The following is a 17,962-nucleotide window of genomic DNA, read 5'->3' on the forward strand; positions in this document are numbered from 1 at the left end:
TATGCGGCACGACAGCGCTGGCCGTCGCTTATGCCGACGCAGGGGTGTATGAGGGGATGTGCCCCCCTCAGAATTTAGAAAATTTTCAAAATGAATCCATTTGATGCATCATTTTCACCCTTTTTAGGGTTATTTATTTATTTTCCAACCGCATATTTTTATGGATTTCATTCACGGGCCCGACTTTCAGCCCGCTGGTTTTAGGCATGGACCTACTCAAATTAGTAAATCCAGCACCTTTTGGCAACAAAATAAGCAGTACAAATGTGCACGAAGTGAAATATGGTGGAAATAAAAACAAAGTCGCATGCGAAGCCTGAAAAAATTTGGCAATTTTAGGCTAAAATAGCCAAATATGAGGTTACTTTGGTCAGAAACCCACATACATCAGGCCTCAACATTGGGGAATGATTGTATGGACCATCTACCTTATCAAAATATTGGGGATTTATACCCCACACCGGTCGGATCTACGCCTCTGGTCGCAACGCGGTGTATGTTAAAGTCAGTTGAATTGTATATGATATGCCGGGTAAGTTTTTTTTTTATAAATTGGCACGATAAAATGATATGAATGGGGGTGTCTTGAGGTTGTAAATATTTCAAATTGAAAGCCATAATCAAGAGCATAGGCGGGAGGTAGTAAGCCGAAAATGTCCACTTTGCGAGCGTAGAGAGCGAAAAAAACCCAGTTTTTATGCTTTTTCAGTCAGAAAAGGACAAAATGTGACAATTAGCGAAAAAAAAAAAAAAAAAAATTAGGGTTCCTCCTTCTAACCATGGCCAGGGAGGGAATGGCTCCTTTTCTTCTTATCCCTCCTCTCTTTTCTCCCCTCCTTTTCTCTCTCTTCTTCTCTTTCTCTTTTCCTTCCTTTTACCTCTTTTTGAAAATCATAGGGGGCAATTGCCCCCTTGCCCCCCCCCCTGTGCGCCGCCCCTGCGTTTCACCATGGTCAGTGATGGCAGATTTGTGAATCTCTGTGACAGAAGATTTGCGATTTGCAGGTGTGAATGGTCTGGCTTCAAATTTCTCAACCTCTTTTTGGTGTTCTTTGAGTCGGGTGCCAAAGGGACGTCCAGTTTCGCCAATATAGGAACTGGGGCAGTCACCACAGGGAATCTCATAAATGGCCTCCGCTTTTTGCTGGGGGAGAAGTTTGTCCTTAGGGTGGACAAGCATACTGCGAATGGTGCGATGTGGTTTCATGGCAGTAGAGAATCCATGCTTTTTGAACACACGTGAGACTCGCTCAGAAACGCCCTCTATGTAGGGAACCACAACCATGCCTTTGGTTTTCTCACTGTCATCTTTAGGCTTTGTCGTAGGTTTTGTCTTAGGAGTGGATCTGTCTTTTTGGACTTTTTTAATAGACCAATCTGGATAGCCGCAAGTGGTCAATGCATCGCGAATTTTGTTCTTCTCAGTTTGTTTGTCTGCTTCCTCTGTAACCAACGTGTCACTCCTGTCTAACAGCGTTCTAACGACTCCCAGCTTTTGATGTAAGGGATGGTGGGAGCAGAACTGAAGATATTGATCAGTGTGCGTTTTCTTACGGTAGATGCAGAGTTTTACTGATCCATCCGGTTTTCTGGTGATTAGGGTGTCGAGGAAGGGGATCGAACCTTCTTGTTCTTGCTCGTATGTGAACTTGACGCTGTTGGTGGGGTCAATGGAATTAAGGTGATCTGTAAGGTTGTCTACCTCTCCTTTACGTACTATTTCCAACACGTCATCTACGTATCTTTTCCAGAGACGCAGGCGACAGGGGCCGTGGAAATGGCTTTCTGCTCCAGCCACTCCATGAATATATTACACGCGAGGGGGCTGAGCGGACTTCCCATAGCCATGCCGAACCGTTGGCGGTAGATATCACCAGAGTTGCTAAAGTAGGCGACAGTAGCAAGACAAAATTTTGTAAGTTTGATGATGTCATTAATTGTGAGGAGGGTTCGGTTTCTGAGGTCTTTATCCTCACTCAGTCTTTCACGGAGCACATGGAGAGTGAGATCGATGGGGGTACTGGTAAAAAGCGCCACCACATCATGCAAATTAAGTATCTCATCTTCTGTGAGGACAATGTCTTTTAAGTCTTCCGCAAGACTTTTTTCAACATCTTTGACCAACTCATCACGCCATCTACGGTGTCTCCTGTTACCCATAAAAGGAAACAGTCAGATGTGATGAGTTGCCAGTCTGATGAAGCCACTAGTGTAGTGGTGAAACGTCACTAAAACGTGAGTCAAAAACTTCATTTTTTCTTAGGAATTGTTCAAAATGAACAAAATTTACAGTTGAAATCTACATTCCTAATGAACTTGTTCAAAGACCATGAAATTAAGAATTCAAAAATTTGATATTTTTATGGGAATGTCATCTTTAAAGGCCAAAAACATGCCTGGCAACTTGTTCCGGGCCCGGGTTCTGAGTTTTGTTGGAGCTGGTCACATATGTGTAATACAATTACAGATATATTCTACTTCTTGCATATGTACAATAATACACCAAAGTAGCTGTACTTGACAGCTATTAAAACAACAAGAACAATAATTATGTTCTTATCTAATTCTTGATCATGACAACTAATATGGGTATGCACAGATATTTGCGTCAAGCATACTATGCAAGACCACATGCTTTAGGAGCAAGCACAGCTGTTGAGAATTGACTAATCACACTTCAAATACAGTCGTCACTAGGCAAGGTCGAGGTGATCGCGCAATTGTGATATATTCCATGAAAAGTACGCTAACACAACAGTACGTAGCTTTGCTCCAAAGCCAACCTATTTTCCATCCAATTGACAGAAAAAATGAAAAACCATGCCATATGCCCTCTGACACTAATAGTAAAGACCAGCTGGCGGCTCGGTGAGTGGACTTTCGCGGTTGGTGGGTTTTGTAGACCAATATCTTTAGGTAGACAGTGATCTTTACTGCATAGTGGTCCTACTGCACAGTGGTCCTACTTACTTGTTGGTGACTTATCCGGGTGACTTATGTAGCTTGCCTATAGTGAAGCTTGCCTTCGGCAAGCTCTGTACATGTACATGTACTGCTGGGAGTGGTATTAATGTTTTACAGAATGGTCTAAACCAGGCAGGGATTGGCCTATATACATTTTCTTTACTAATACTAGTCACTTGCTTGGGTTTATTTTACTTGGGGATCACTGGATCTTCTAAGGTACTGCGAGGGCTCTGATCGAGAGCTAAACAGTACGCAGAAGATACAACCTCTCATGATCGAAAATTTAATATTTTGCTTATAATACCAACTGCCCCATTATTCATCATTATACAGAAACTTTGACAAATGCCACGGACAGAATGTTTCAAGTTGTCAAAAGACCTGTGTTCATGAAACAATTACACTTGACTGAAAAAGTAAACATGCACAACCCATGAAAATTACATAGTAAATTGATTGCTATAAAAGCAACAAGAACAACTTATGTTCCAATTATTTCAGTATACAAACTGCCCTATTTTTCCTTATATACAAATAATTTGACAAATGCCACAGACAGTGGGTCTACAAAAGTAGTCATCAGACTGTTTATGTTACATACATGATGCTTAAGATAGGGAATATCAAGTTGTCTTTTAAGCTAATTTTTTTTTTTTTTGCAGGACAAAAGTTTACAAAATGTTGACCATTGTTATGTGTTTATCACAAAATTTAAAAAAAACAAACATTAAAATCACACACATTTCTATTTATATTTGTGACATGAGTATGCACCCCGGGGTACGCACATGATGTCATATGTGACATGATCAAGGGAATGAGTCACATGTCGATCCTGGTCGAAAACGAGGTTTACACAGATTTCTAAAGAGGACATTTCAAGCTTTCAGAAACTGAAAACCCCATGTTGATACAACTTTTTTTTGCGATGTTACGTCAATTTATCAATCGCTGAAAACAATATCTAACAAAAGAATTTGAACACTTTCTTTGCCAATATCTCAAAATCAATATTAGCGACATCCGACTCATTTCCCTTGATCGTGTCACATATGGTGAAAACATTATGTGTTACGGTAAAAAAGTGATCAAATAGTTGATATAATCGTTGTATCTCACAAAATGTAACTCTAACTTTGAAATTCCATGCTGTCATGGAGGAAAAATTCAGAGAACTTATGGTTCGCTGGGAATGTACTCTGCACTAATGCCTGTTGGTGCTTGACCTTTGCAAACATGACCCAATTTATCGTGCTTTGAAAGAATTGGGCATACAAATATTTAATTCAGAAGAAATGCAGATTTGTTTCTGCACGCTGTTTATGAAAGACCCAAATACCCTGTTACTCCATGGCTGTCAGTACTGTGCTATTAACAATGGCCATATACAAAATCTGAGTTGTCTGTTAAAAGGGGCGATTGATAAGTTTGTAGCTTCAGGTAGCAAAAATCGGTCATCGTACAGTCTATCGCAAATATCATGGTAAAGAAGTGGGCTGCTGAGTCCAAATGTGGCAGGGAGATCCTGGAAGACTAACCCCGTCCAGGTAGGCCAGTCACTGTTACCACACAGGGTACTATTGCAAGATTCCTGACATCATGGCAGATTGACAAGTGACAGAGAATTGTTGCCATTTTTGAGGTGGATCCTGAGAGTTTTCTCCAGCAATCCATGACCATGGATGAAACATGTCTCCATCACTTCCACCCAGAGTGGAATGAACAATTAAAGCAGTGGGAACACCTAGATTCTACAGCTCCCTGGAGAGCAAAAGAGGTGAAGTCCACAGATAAGGTGATGGCCTCCAAATTCTGGGATGCAGAAGGAGTGCTGCTGGTGGACTACCTGGTAACGGGGTCATCAACTCATTCTTCCTTAGGCCACAAACTTATCAATCACCCCTCGTATCTGTATATCATAATTATAATTAGTACCTTCAAAAATAGAAATCTCATGATAGAAAAATGTACAAATATGTCACGTTTGTGAAGGTTGTCATTCATCCAGGTATAATCAAATATAAAATAACAAATATGTCACATATGTTACAAAGGACAAATACCACCATTCTTCATTTGGTATAAAAATACCTGAAAGTAACCCAAGTACTTTAGCATTCACTGAGTAAAATTGATATCAAGGTGAATAACTACTATTTATCTATACATCCTCATAAAACTTCATCAGGCCAAAATAAATTTGCTTGTCCTCGTCCGACCGACCGTCTCGGCAGTCCCGACCATATATATATTTTTTTTTTAAGGGCTGGGGTATGAACGTTTGGACAGTATTTATTGTCGGACATTAGAGCACATCGGACATATCGAATTGCATTCTGAATTATGAAGAATGTCCTTCTGATATCAAATAATTTTGATTTTTTGAAATTTGCAATTAAAAAAAAATGTAATACACATTTTATGGCAAATGATTAAAAATTGATATTTTTGATATTTAACAGTACTCGAAGTAAACTTTATAAATCACTAAAAAAAATTAGATCATTTTGGGAAAAAAATCCATATCTTCAATATGAAAGGTCAAAATTTTCAATTGATCGTCGGCTTTTCCTCCCAGCTACATACACTTTAAGAATATATCATTAGATTTATAAATTATTTTACTTCAAGGACTGTTATATATCAAAAATGTGAAAAATATCAAATTTTAATAATTTGTCATAAAATTTGTATTATATCGTGAATTTCAAAAAATGAAAATTATTTGATATCAGAAAGACATTCTTCGTATTCATAATGCAATTCGATATGTCTGATGTGCTCTCATGTCCCACAAAAATACTGTCGAAACGCTCAAAACGCTCATTCCAGATCCCTTAAGTTTTTTTATATAATTTTCCTGAAAAACTGAAGATATAAAAGAAATGTTGTAAAATACCATTTCCTGCATGTTTACCTCTGTCCAGCCGTACCTGGCTGATGGTTTTGAAACTTTTGATATTTACTCAGTGTCTACACAAGTGAAAGTCAAAACACTGTTCTTAAAAATGCAGTATTTCAAGTCTGCCAGACATATATACATTGTACATGCCAAATAAAGTGGTTGAAATTCTATGGTCAGTGAGTGTTTAACATACAAACAAGTATTTCACATTATAGAGGCCGTCAGCCTTTCACCATCTTGTGGGTACAAATGATATGTGTGTGCATGCGTCTGACACTACGCGCAGGGCTCAGCTTACCACGCAGCTGTTATCGCGCATCGACACTGTGATTTTGCTGTTCACGCATGGAGATCGAACGACCATCGCAGCGTGTACCCACAAGATGGCGGCATATGACGTAACGCTGACGGCCTCTATACTTTTGATACTTGGGGGGGGAAATGATAAAAGACCAACTGACTCAACTTCTGAAAGTGATCTATGGACAAGCAAACAATTTTTTTTGGGGCCTCATTGTGGTTTGTTATTTAGAAAATTGGTAAACATCTGTAAAGCTTGCGGCGCCCTCCACTGAGGAACCATGTGACCCGCTCCTTTCACCGTCATATACGTAATGTTTTCAAACTCATGAATAAATCCAGCGATCTGATTCTTATAGATCCATGCTCTACGCTGAGCTTTCTCCTGCTGGCCAAGGGAGTTAACAAACTCTTGTCCACCCAGAAAATTACAGACTAAATCAGTGTCTCCATGATAGAGTAAGACTCGGTAGTTGGGTAAGAGGGCTTTGTATTGCTTGTACATGTCGTCATAGACTTTGGTGTAGTTGAAATCACTGTTGACAAAATGAACAATAATAAATGATTAATACCTTAGCAAATCCATAATAGATGGACTAGTTTGAGGTCCAGTCAACAATAAAGCTAAATTTATACTTGATCGATGCACGGCCGCTTTTGAAAAGCGATGGGCAATTGCCGAATTTTGCGATGCATCGCTAGTTGCTTTTGCATTTGTGTACATCCATATAGAATGCACTTGTCAGCTGCTACATGTGTCTCATTTCACATATTAGCCAGGGAGCAAATACCAGACTCATCTCAAGTGGAGGTCACTTCAAATCATCCCCAAGACACATTCTTAAAACCATGTGACTTGGGGACGATTTGAAGTGACCTCCACTTGAGATGAGTCTGGTATTTTTTCCTAGCTATTATATGAAAAGAGATACATGTAGCAGCCGACAAGTGCATCGTTTTGATATGGATGTACACATTAATACTTATCTTGGCGATAGCGATTGCAGACGACAATCAAAATATTCTAAATGCCACAAAATGCATTTTTATAACATCCATTACTGTCAATAAATATTGCTTTGAATTAATTCATCACCTAAAATTAATAATCGAGAAAGGTAAATTAATTAGCAAAACAAAAGACCCAGTTGGTTGGAAGTGATTGGTTGATGTATTCACGTGTCAAACAATATCGCTTGAAAATTGAGACATTTTCAACTTGCAAAAGCGATGTTGCTTCTGCCTCCACGATTTGTATTGATTGATCGGTGAGCATCGCTTTTTTGGGAAAACAATGGAGTATAAATTCAGCTTAAGAGTCCATGGTGTAATGTTATGATAAATCCCCATACTGGATTGTCATAGATGGAATTGTGATTCATTTATAATCAATGACTAGCTTGTGTCTGATGTCATCTGTCAATCAAACTCGGGCACAGTTACAACAGGACGCATTATGGTTAATTTTGCACCTTCAAATATACATCTCAAAAGTTAGGTCTTCATAGTAGAAAACTTTCTTTCCCGAAGGCACCATGCCAACAATGCCTAGAAAAGTTGCTTTTTCCCATTTTCTGTGATTCCTTTTCTCCGATCGGCACCAGATGAACCTACCTTCCTTTTAAGCACTATTAACCAATCAAGGGTTGTAGGGAATTTGATTGAAAGTGACGTCAGATGCAAACTAGTCTTTTCTAATTCTGTCTTTAATTTATATATGTTTGTTTGTTTGTTTCATTCATAACTGATGCAAGTACTAGCAAATTATAACAGGAATACATAATAAAGCTACAATTCGCTGTGTAGTGCACGTTAGAATATGACCTTTGCTAGGTCAACTGGATCACACTTTCTTTGTTACGAACCACTGATCAAAATGATGACAACACAAAGCCTATGACATATCAAAATTCGGAACAAGTGTATGAGCCCAGGATTGGAGCAGTAACCAATGGTAACTGACGTGCACTACGACGGCGAATATAACTGTTATGTTGCACCAAGTTCTCAATATGATAGGTAAAGCTTATAAAACAGACCCCTGTTCAAAAATTCTGACACACAAGATATCTTACCCTTCCCAGAATCCTTAGCAACATGATACATTCCTCATTTCATCAAGTTACACTCCCATTACACATCCAATAGTCAAGAAATCCATACACCCATTATACGGACGACATCACCTTAATCTTCCATACAGGGAGTGAATTTCAAATGAGACTACCTGAATGAGTGACTCCCATTTGAAATCTACATTACATGTGTGGAAAATTCAGGCCATGTCTTATAGGGGGTGTATGGATATCAACTGGAACAGCCCAACATTACCTGCAGACACTCCACTGTGGTAGTCCATCCTTGATATGTAGTGCTTGGCGTACATCAGGTTTATTCAGGTAGCCACGCTGAGCTGTACCGTTAACACACCCAATGTTATCACCCAAATTATTGCCATAATTCTTCGGATTAATCATATCTTTTGATGGGATGTCAAACAATGGCTTCTGTTTGTTGAATTTCCACTGCAACATTAAATTAGGAAGATTCAGTACATAGTCTTTAATATGAACACACATTACTAATAACATAACACATTGCTAACAAGGGAAGAGGCTTACACGTACATCATACACTGGAACATAGAAACATTCACACATTTTATGCATCGCACACTAGCATTAAACATGAAATTACAAATGGAAACATGACATGCATAGGCAGATATACCAGAGTAAAAACTCTGGACATACCTGCCTGTGCGGGGTTTGAAATCCAGACCTCTCGCTAACATGACATACATAGGCAGATATACCAGAGTAAAAACTCAGGACCTATCTGTGCGAAGACTTGAACCCCAGATCCTATAAGAAACTGAAAATTGACTTGAACCCCAGACCTATCGAGGTCTGGATTTCAAGTCCCTGCACAGGCAGGTATGTCTGGAGTTTTTACTCTAGTATATCTGCCTATGCATGTTATGTTTCCATTTGTAATTTCATGTTTGTATTAGTGTGCGATGCGTAATTCTTCTTTCTCCTGACACATCACTCTTAATGGGATTATTAAAAGCTACAGTGTCATTTGCACCATTGCTATCATTTTTGAAGAATACTATCTCTTTCAGATTTTGTTTTTATAATTTTGTTACAACGTTTTTATAATTTTGTTACAACTAAATAAAAACACAAGAAATCATATGCATTAAATCTAATGGCATGTTTCACAAGAATGGGTCCCTATAGATCATCCTGAAAATCTTGATCTAATGTATATACTACTTTTGTTCCATTAACCGCCCAGGGTGCTTAACAAAGTCATTCTTGATTGGTGCTTATTTTAAATATTGTTTACATTGTTATATACATAATGGCCCAAATATGGATTTCATGTGTAGAATGGTTCCGTATTTGATTCATGTATTGGATCCCAAAAAAATGATGATTGAGGATCATGTGTAGATGGATCCTGCACACAATGATGGAGGATCATTTGTAGTAAAACTGCTGTGGGCCCTTATCGATGCTTATAGGGGCAAGGGTGGTTAATGGAACAAATGCGGTACATGCCTGGAAGAATTTGGGGATCAAGAAGCTCCTTCTATGGAAATTAAGACTTTTGTAGGGAAATTTTGCTTTCCCACAATGCATATAAAATGGTGTGTAATAATTCTATTATGGTCGGCAAGATAATACACACATTGCTGATAAATATTACAGGCGCTGGCATGAAATAGCAAGTTTCTTTGGTTTTACCTCATTTGTTGGGTCAAAATTAGAAAGAATCTATCCTTTATGGAAACCGCACAATTGCTTTAACCCCCTGAGCACTACCTGCCGATCTAACTTTGCCTCTGATTGGTTAATTACATATTTTCACTTTAATCACCAATCAGAATGGAGCTTTGTAAATAATTCACCCCAATTTTTTTGTGTGGTGAAATTATTCTAACAATGTTGCTTTTTGGCCAATCGGCAAGTAGTTCTCATGGGGTTAAAATATCAATAGTGGCTCAAACTCACCTTTTTCAGCCAGTTTTTCTTCATTGATGCAGTAGAATTCTTGAGAGAAAATATATTTTTCATGTCTACAAGGTAGCGATCAAGGTGTGGTGGTATGCCTCCATAGCAGTCCATGTAGATTGAATACGTATTGAGACCTATGTCATTCATGAAATGATGGGCCTGATCCACCTGAAATCACAATGGTATACAAATATTATACTGCTGTGTGAGGTTCTTGTTAAAACTATGGGCCTAAAGAAAGATCAAGCGCATGCATCCAAAGGAAAATAGTACTGTTGATCTTATCAGGGGACCATATAGTTTTAACCAGAATCTTGATAAAGGCAGTATAATTATATATGGGTGATAGCCAAGACATTGTCACCGAAACCTCGAACATTGAATTTCTAGTTCTAAATGACTTCAAATTTCTTTGTTTTTTCAAAATAAGTAACAAAATCGGTGATAAATGAAAGTTGCTGTTCAAATTAAAAAATAAGGGTCTTTGGGTGACAGATCAAATGGAAAAATGGGGGTCTTCGGATGACAGAGCATATGTTTGTAAACAAATATGGGGTCTTTGGTTGACGGTGACGCTGAAAAGGGGTCTTAACCATGTTAACAGCCCTACATATGCACCACCTCCAAAGTGGGAGTCCCCCCTGGTACAAGGTGTGATACTTCACCTCTTTTCAGATCTCACTCTTCATATTTCATTATACCTTGGCTGTTAAAACAGATTGGATCAATTGCTATTTTCAACTTTCACTGTTATTTTGAACATACTTTTAATATGAGGTTTATTTGGTCAGAAACCTGAATACAGGCATCAATATTGGGGGATGATTGTATTGTATTGACCATCCCTTCCAATCAAAATATTGGGGATTTATCTCCCCGGATCTATACCTATGGCATAGACTACCGTATACATACAAATCAAATTATACATGATACTTACAGCTAATTGGCATTTCTTGTTCTTGTTGTCATAGTAATGACAGCTGGTGCCATCACAACAATTATCTTGTAAGTCCTTCCATAAACTATTGTTTAAATACAAAGAAATGTCAAAGAAATTAGCTCATGAATGCCTTTTTTTAAAAGGTCGTGCAATTAGGCAAAAAAAACATGTTTGCTTTCTGTAGCAGGTCAAAAAAGTCAAATGCAAAATGTGTGATGTTTACTCCAGTAGTTTTTCACTACGTTCGTTTGTTGTGTAATGTGTAAATGTTTACTCCAGTAGGGTTTTATATTATTTTTTGATATTTTTCCGGTTTTGGGTTTTTGGTTTGTTCTTTTCTTTGTAAGTGAAAAAAAATTCTAATGTACAAAATAAGCCGTCAAAAACATAACGCGCACGCTACAGGAAACAAACTTGGTTTTATTTATGGCCTTACAAACAATTTGTAAAAGAGCATTGAAATTTACCAAAAACAAAATCCTCCAGAAAATTACAAGATAAGAATAACATCATCATATATTTTGTAAGGTAAAATGTGTGAGACTTACTCATCACCGAAGATACCATGGTAGTATGAAAATGTTATTGCTGAATCCTCATTCAATGACCTATCAGTAAGTCCATTGCCAATGCCAAAACCCTGCAAAAGGGAAGACAAATTACTTAGGAAAGGAAATTCTAAAAGAATCCCACATTGTTGTTGATGTGGGTTTTATATTCATCTACTTTATCATCATTATTATTTAACCAGGGTGAGCCATCATTCAATGGGCTGTTCCATTCAAAATCCATACAACCCATGTGGAAGATTTAGCTTGAGTCTTCCACAAAGGGAGTATAAGTTTCAAATAGAATAGACAATTGGTTAACTTCCTACTCACTCCAGTTGTGGAAAATATAAGTAAACCATAATACAGGGGGAGTATGAGTTTCAAAATGAATAACCCTGACCAATTACATTTGAAAAACATACTCCCCCTGTGGAAGATATTTCCAAAATCTTCCACAGGGTTAGTGTGGATTTCAACTGGAATAGCCCAATGTCAGTCAGACACTGTTCTGTGATTCCCTGAACAGAACTGTGCTACAAGGTCACTGTCATCCACTGCATCTACCCCTCAATTCAAATGCAGTATGTAATAAAGACAATGGATAATTATGGGTCTTTTGCTCCATCTGAACAGCATTTTATTGGACTATAAACTACATCCAGTTTTGCATGCTCGATGGTAGATGTTGGCTCATTGGCCAAATGTTCCAAATAAATTTGCAGCTTGTTCTTCTCAACCAATCAAATTAAGTTATATATCAGTAGAAAGAGTATTCTCTTAATATTTGATTAAATTTCACTAGAAATCATTGAAAAAAACATGCTACAGGTTAACTAGCTGTTACATTTAATGTAAATTTTTGCCCATTTCCAAGACTTTTTAAAGTTTAAAATGCAGGCTTTTCTCATCATTACATATTTATTTATTTATAACATTCAGCTGAAGCAAGGCAAAGCCCAATATAGTGCTCAGAGGCTACTAAATTCAAGGGATGCTAATAGGATATGATGGGACAGGGATATGGGAAGAGGTCCGAGTTTGGATGCAGGAGGAAAACCTGAGCACTCGGAGAAAAATCTGTGAGGACGAGCATGGATCGGCAACCAAACTCACGTGTGGCACCGCGGGGGATGGGATTAGAACACGGGCCGCAGTGGTGAAAAGCAACTGAGAAGACCACTACACTAACCCATCATCAGAAATGTGTCAAGTAAGATTTATATTAATATGTTTAACCTACTAATTCCAGGGGTAGAACTGTCATTTTGGACAACACAGGCTTAACATGCAGATAGATAGATAGAACAGGTATGAAGCGATTCACGGATAATTTGCCGTTGTAAGCGATGTGCTTGACATGTCACAGAGCAAATTATGAGATTAAGATTAAGGTCATGTCTTCCTTACACCTAACATACATTACCTTGAAGTTGATAGACGCATTTCCATTCATGACCTCCATAGATAATGTTGGTACATAGATGCCTCCATAACTCTCACCAAAAATATAAAAAGGATTGCTAGTCCTGTTGGGAAACTTGGCAAAGAAACTCTGCAGGGCTTGGTAGTTGTCCTTGGCAACCTGTGCAAAAAGAAATTAATCATATAGACAAATCCAATTTCACCTATTCGTACACCTCAATGACAGCCATAGCTGGGTCCCCGGCGAGTCCATCCCACCTAAAATGTGAAATGACACGGCCCTGGCGGGGATTTTAAACTGCATTCCATCACCCGTGTTATATATACGTAGACAATAGAATGATGAAAGTTTATACAACACAATACAAAATAACATCAATTTTTAAGCAGCTTTAATCCACCCAATTGGGCAGTCACAACACCAGTTTGGTGCGGCGGGGACCCAATAATGGTCAAATGAATTCTAACCATGACTTTGTTCATTAAAATCGTCTATAGCCAAATCATAATCCTCTTGTTATAGGTTAATCAATACATTTCACTTGTTGGGAGAGAAATTGTACTAAATAATGCACACATACCAAGATGTTGATGCGTCTAATGCACGAGGCCTACAGGGGGAGTGTATTAGATGCATCAACATCTCAGTACAAGTGCATATTTTTTACAATTTCTCGAGCAACAATTGATACAAGTGATGTTGATGCGTCTAATGCACGAGCCCCTAAGAGTGTATGAAATACATACAATTCATTGAATGCATGTTACACAAGAAATCGGGTCAAATTACTTAGCGAGTGTGACCCGATGACTGACTGTAGTTCTGTACATACCTGGTCATCATCAGTAGTGTAGTTCTTGTCATCTGCATAGGAGTAGCCTACACCGGCTGGAGCTTCTAAAAATATGACATTGGCTACAAGGTTCCAGCTGTATGGGTTCACATACAGGGTGTTACCATCGTCATTGACCTGAAACAGAAAAATGTGAAATTAAAACATTGGCTATGAGATTGCAGCTCTATATAGATTTCAACATCAGTCCATGACATATACTTGTTGTTGATCTGCAAGTCAGGTGTCACAAATTGATCTGCTTTCAAACAACATTGGCCACCTGCACATGGTTACTACTGTGGTAGATGTCTCATTTAAGACAAACCATTACGATATGCTAATTAGGGTCAGGGGTTACGGGGGTTAGGGCTAGGGTTCGGGTTAGGATTAGGGTTATTGTTAGGGTTAGTAACCTCTGACCTTAATCAGCATATCGTGATGATTGTTCTTAAGGGGGTACTACACCCCTGTGGTAAATTTGTGACTATTTTTGCATTTTTCTCAAAAATTAATTACACACTGGTAACAAAAGTTATGAATATTATTGGGGCAAGGAATCCAATTACTACACTGAAATTTCAGTGAATCAAGACAAGCAGTTCAGTAAATATGATAGGAAATGAGGTACATCCTAGCGGTACCTCATTTTCTATCACAAGTATCGAACAACTTGTCTTGGGTCACTGAAATTCCAGTGAAGTAATTCGATTCCATGCACAAATAATATACATAACTTTTGTTACCAGGGTGTTATTAGTTTTTGAGAAAAATGCAAAAATAGTCACAAATTTATTGAGGGGTGTAGTACCCCCTTAAATGAGATATTTAACTAAATTACTGTTGTTTGTAGAGAAGAGATCTTATACTTCCCACAATGCATTTCTTTCCTGTTCCAATTTGCTATTCAGTGCAACATGGCTCGATAGTGACAAGAAATACCCATTTGCACATGCAGATCTGGATGAGCTCTGTTAACTGAGGGGTTTTTTTTCGTCACTATCGTCCCATGTTGCACCAATAGCAAAACAGTAGAGAGAAGCAAATGCATTATGAGAAATGTAATGATCAGTGTAAGATACTGGTTGTTTACTATAGTCTGTATACCTTCCTCGAGTCAGTAATTTAGATATTGTTTTTTATTGTATCTCTAAATGTAATGATGAAAAGTATATACATTTTAAGATAGAAAATAATGCAAGGAATCCCACTAGCATAACAGATTCCTGCAAAAATGAACAGTTTTTGAGAAAATCTCAAAATTTGATCTGAATTTACTGACTCGAGGAATGTATACAGACTATATATCAGCATATCATGTGAGCAACATATCCAATTAGTGACAGCTGCTTAATTATAGGCTGGATGCTTTTATAATGTACACTGAATATCCATACAAAAGGAATTCTGCTTATTCTACAAAACTGTAGCAACAATATTTCTGTTTTAGTTGATAAGATCCTATTTGTATAAACTTACATGGAATGGTCCAAGTTCTGACAAGAATCCATCAAGGGAACTGCACCCTGGACCTCCATTCATCCACAGTACCACCGGGTCATTGTCTGGGTCATTCTGAGACTCAACATACCTGTGGAATAAGTTTTAACACCAAGTTGGAATTAATTGGATTTTTATATCGAGAAATGGTCGCAATTTTGAAATAAACTTTGCTGAAACTAATAAGACTATATATAGAGCCAGATTCACATTAGCTGTACACTATCATTAAAAATTAACAACTGGAAAGAAAATGGCAGTATAGATCAAAATAAAGCGCCATTCAATTGCATGTAGCTAATTGAGTGTCCCTGCAGACAATTAGGTTCCCCAAACATTGAACCAAATGTATGTGACACTCTACCCTTATACTATGTTGTTTTCATAATTCTTATCACATGCAGAATACTATATGTATCATTAGCCTGCCCACCCATTGTTTTTGCAAAAATGCAAAAACTGATAATCTTGATATTTGAAAATATTTTGATCACCGGTAGTGCCTATCTTTCAGCAACTTCAGCAAGACTGCATGCACACAACTTTGTCTACCACTGGTACCAGCAAACTGAGTAATGTGCAGTCGACAGTATATTCCATACAGAAAAGAATACAAATTAATATTATTAGGGTACCGTAATCAATTTCAGAAAAGAGTAGCTAGATTACTGGGACAGAGGTTATCTTTTGATCGTTTTAACATTGGTCATGCACCCAAGCGTAATATACAAGGCCATCAAGCAAATACAATAAGCTTGCAAATAACAAGCTGGGTTGTGAACATGTATGCAGTCACCTGTGACGTCTCTATATATATTGGTACAATGTAAATTGATATCTCCAGCTAGGTTTTTGGCATATTTAATACTGCATGTGTCTAATGCACACTGCATGCAGGCCTCAGGGTACAGTAAGGAGTTTGAGAATGGTGAATGGAATTACATATAAACAATTTGTTGGTGGTATATACGCCAGTTCAATTGAGCGAGCTATCATAATTTTATGATCGAATCAAATGGGCTCTTCTAGCTTGAAGAAATAGTATGTTAGAAACATTTCACTTATGTTCAATTGTTACTGGGTTTTTTTCGGTACAATGATCCTGTTTGTGTACAAAAAACTATACATCAAGTAGCCTACTCCCTAGTCTAGAACAGAACTAATTTTTTTGGATAAAAAAATATTATCATGTTTTGCCAAATGAAACATAGAAATCCTTTAAGTTCTAACTAAAAAGTCAAATTTAAACATTTGAGGAAATTTAAGAAAAAAGGGCCAAAAACATGCGTTTTTAGGTGTTTTTTTGTATGCTGTGACAATCAAGCCCAAAGAATTCAAAGACTAATTTCAAGTTATACATTCTGCTTTTTGGAAAACACACTTTTTAATCTTTTTCAAAACCAATTAGCAAAAATAACATAAAATAACTGGAGGATTAGAATTTAGTTAATGATTCATTTGAAAAAAAAAGAAATAATAATTTTTTTTAATTCCAAAAAATTATTGTGCTGCATTTTTGCTACATAGAATAAGGATTAATTGTTAAAAGACTATATTGAAATATTCTAGAATACAGCAATTAGCAGATCCCACACAAAGCAATGGTAGTTACATACCATATGCATACAGCTACAAAATGCCCATATTGTTTGTGACCAGTTAACATTGACGGAAGATTTACCCTTAGGCATATTGCACTCTTAACCTTCCTAAAACACACTTACTTAAAATGCATTGTACTGACAATGACATGAATACAGCATAATATAAATGCAGCATGTATAGGCAATGATAGGTAAGCTTACCAATAGTGCAAGTGTTTTGTGCCTGTAGCATCCAGATAGCCTGAATACTGCTTGAAACTAGGCGGCGTTGACAAGCCTGGTAATGAGATCACCTCATCTTCAGCTGGTTGACTAAAGACATAACAGGATGGTGCCAGTATCAGGCAGGCTACAGCGTAAAACACCGGATTCTTCATCACGTCATGTTTTGTCAACTTTCACTTCCTGCATTTAGTTTACACTCCACAATAGAGTAGGTTATGAATATTAATGATATGATGTCATTTAACAGCTGCTGAAGCTTTGTGCCTTTTTTGATAAGAGTTTCTTCACTTTGGTCTAAGGTTGATTTAAGGATGTGGAGTCATTTTGGATTTGACCCCTTGTGACCGCTAGAGGACAAGAAAGGTCATTATGGAGGCAAAAATTGAAAATGCTCTGATCTCTCTATCAAAACACCCGTCAACAAGATTGGAGCATTTTCAATAAACATCTTTAAATAAACCTTGGACCTTTATATTTCATGTATGGAATCGATCTCTCTTGCTTTTTAATATCACCAAGTACATAATGGCTAAATTAGGGTTTCAATCATATATTTTCATGACTAAACGGCTGTTTATGCCCGAGGGGCTGTTTGCTGCCCGAGGGTATAAACAAAATATATGAATGAACCCCGTTCATACATACCAGAACATTTTGAGATTATATTATTTAATCAAAATAATAACA

At 37.6% G+C, this 17,962-nt stretch overlaps 1 protein-coding gene across 1 annotated transcript; it reads right to left on the reverse strand.

The window, feature by feature from the left end:
- Nucleotides 1-6,380: 6,380 nt before the first annotated feature.
- On the reverse strand, nt 6,381-17,456 carry LOC140135501 (lysosomal protective protein-like). The gene is made up of 9 exons (XM_072157019.1): nt 17,252-17,456; nt 15,426-15,537; nt 13,947-14,084; nt 13,115-13,273; nt 11,689-11,780; nt 11,138-11,222; nt 10,195-10,365; nt 8,504-8,697; nt 6,381-6,708 (listed from the first exon to the last, which is right to left on the reverse strand). Exons 1-9 carry the CDS (start codon nt 17,425-17,427, stop codon nt 6,384-6,386), a joined length of 1,452 nt encoding a protein of 483 aa, XP_072013120.1. The 5' UTR covers nt 17,428-17,456; the 3' UTR covers nt 6,381-6,383.
- Nucleotides 17,457-17,962: the final 506 nt, after the last annotated feature.

Source organism: Amphiura filiformis, chromosome 16 (assembly GCF_039555335.1).
Source record: "Amphiura filiformis chromosome 16, Afil_fr2py, whole genome shotgun sequence".
NCBI classification, from domain to species: domain Eukaryota; kingdom Metazoa; phylum Echinodermata; class Ophiuroidea; order Amphilepidida; family Amphiuridae; genus Amphiura; species Amphiura filiformis.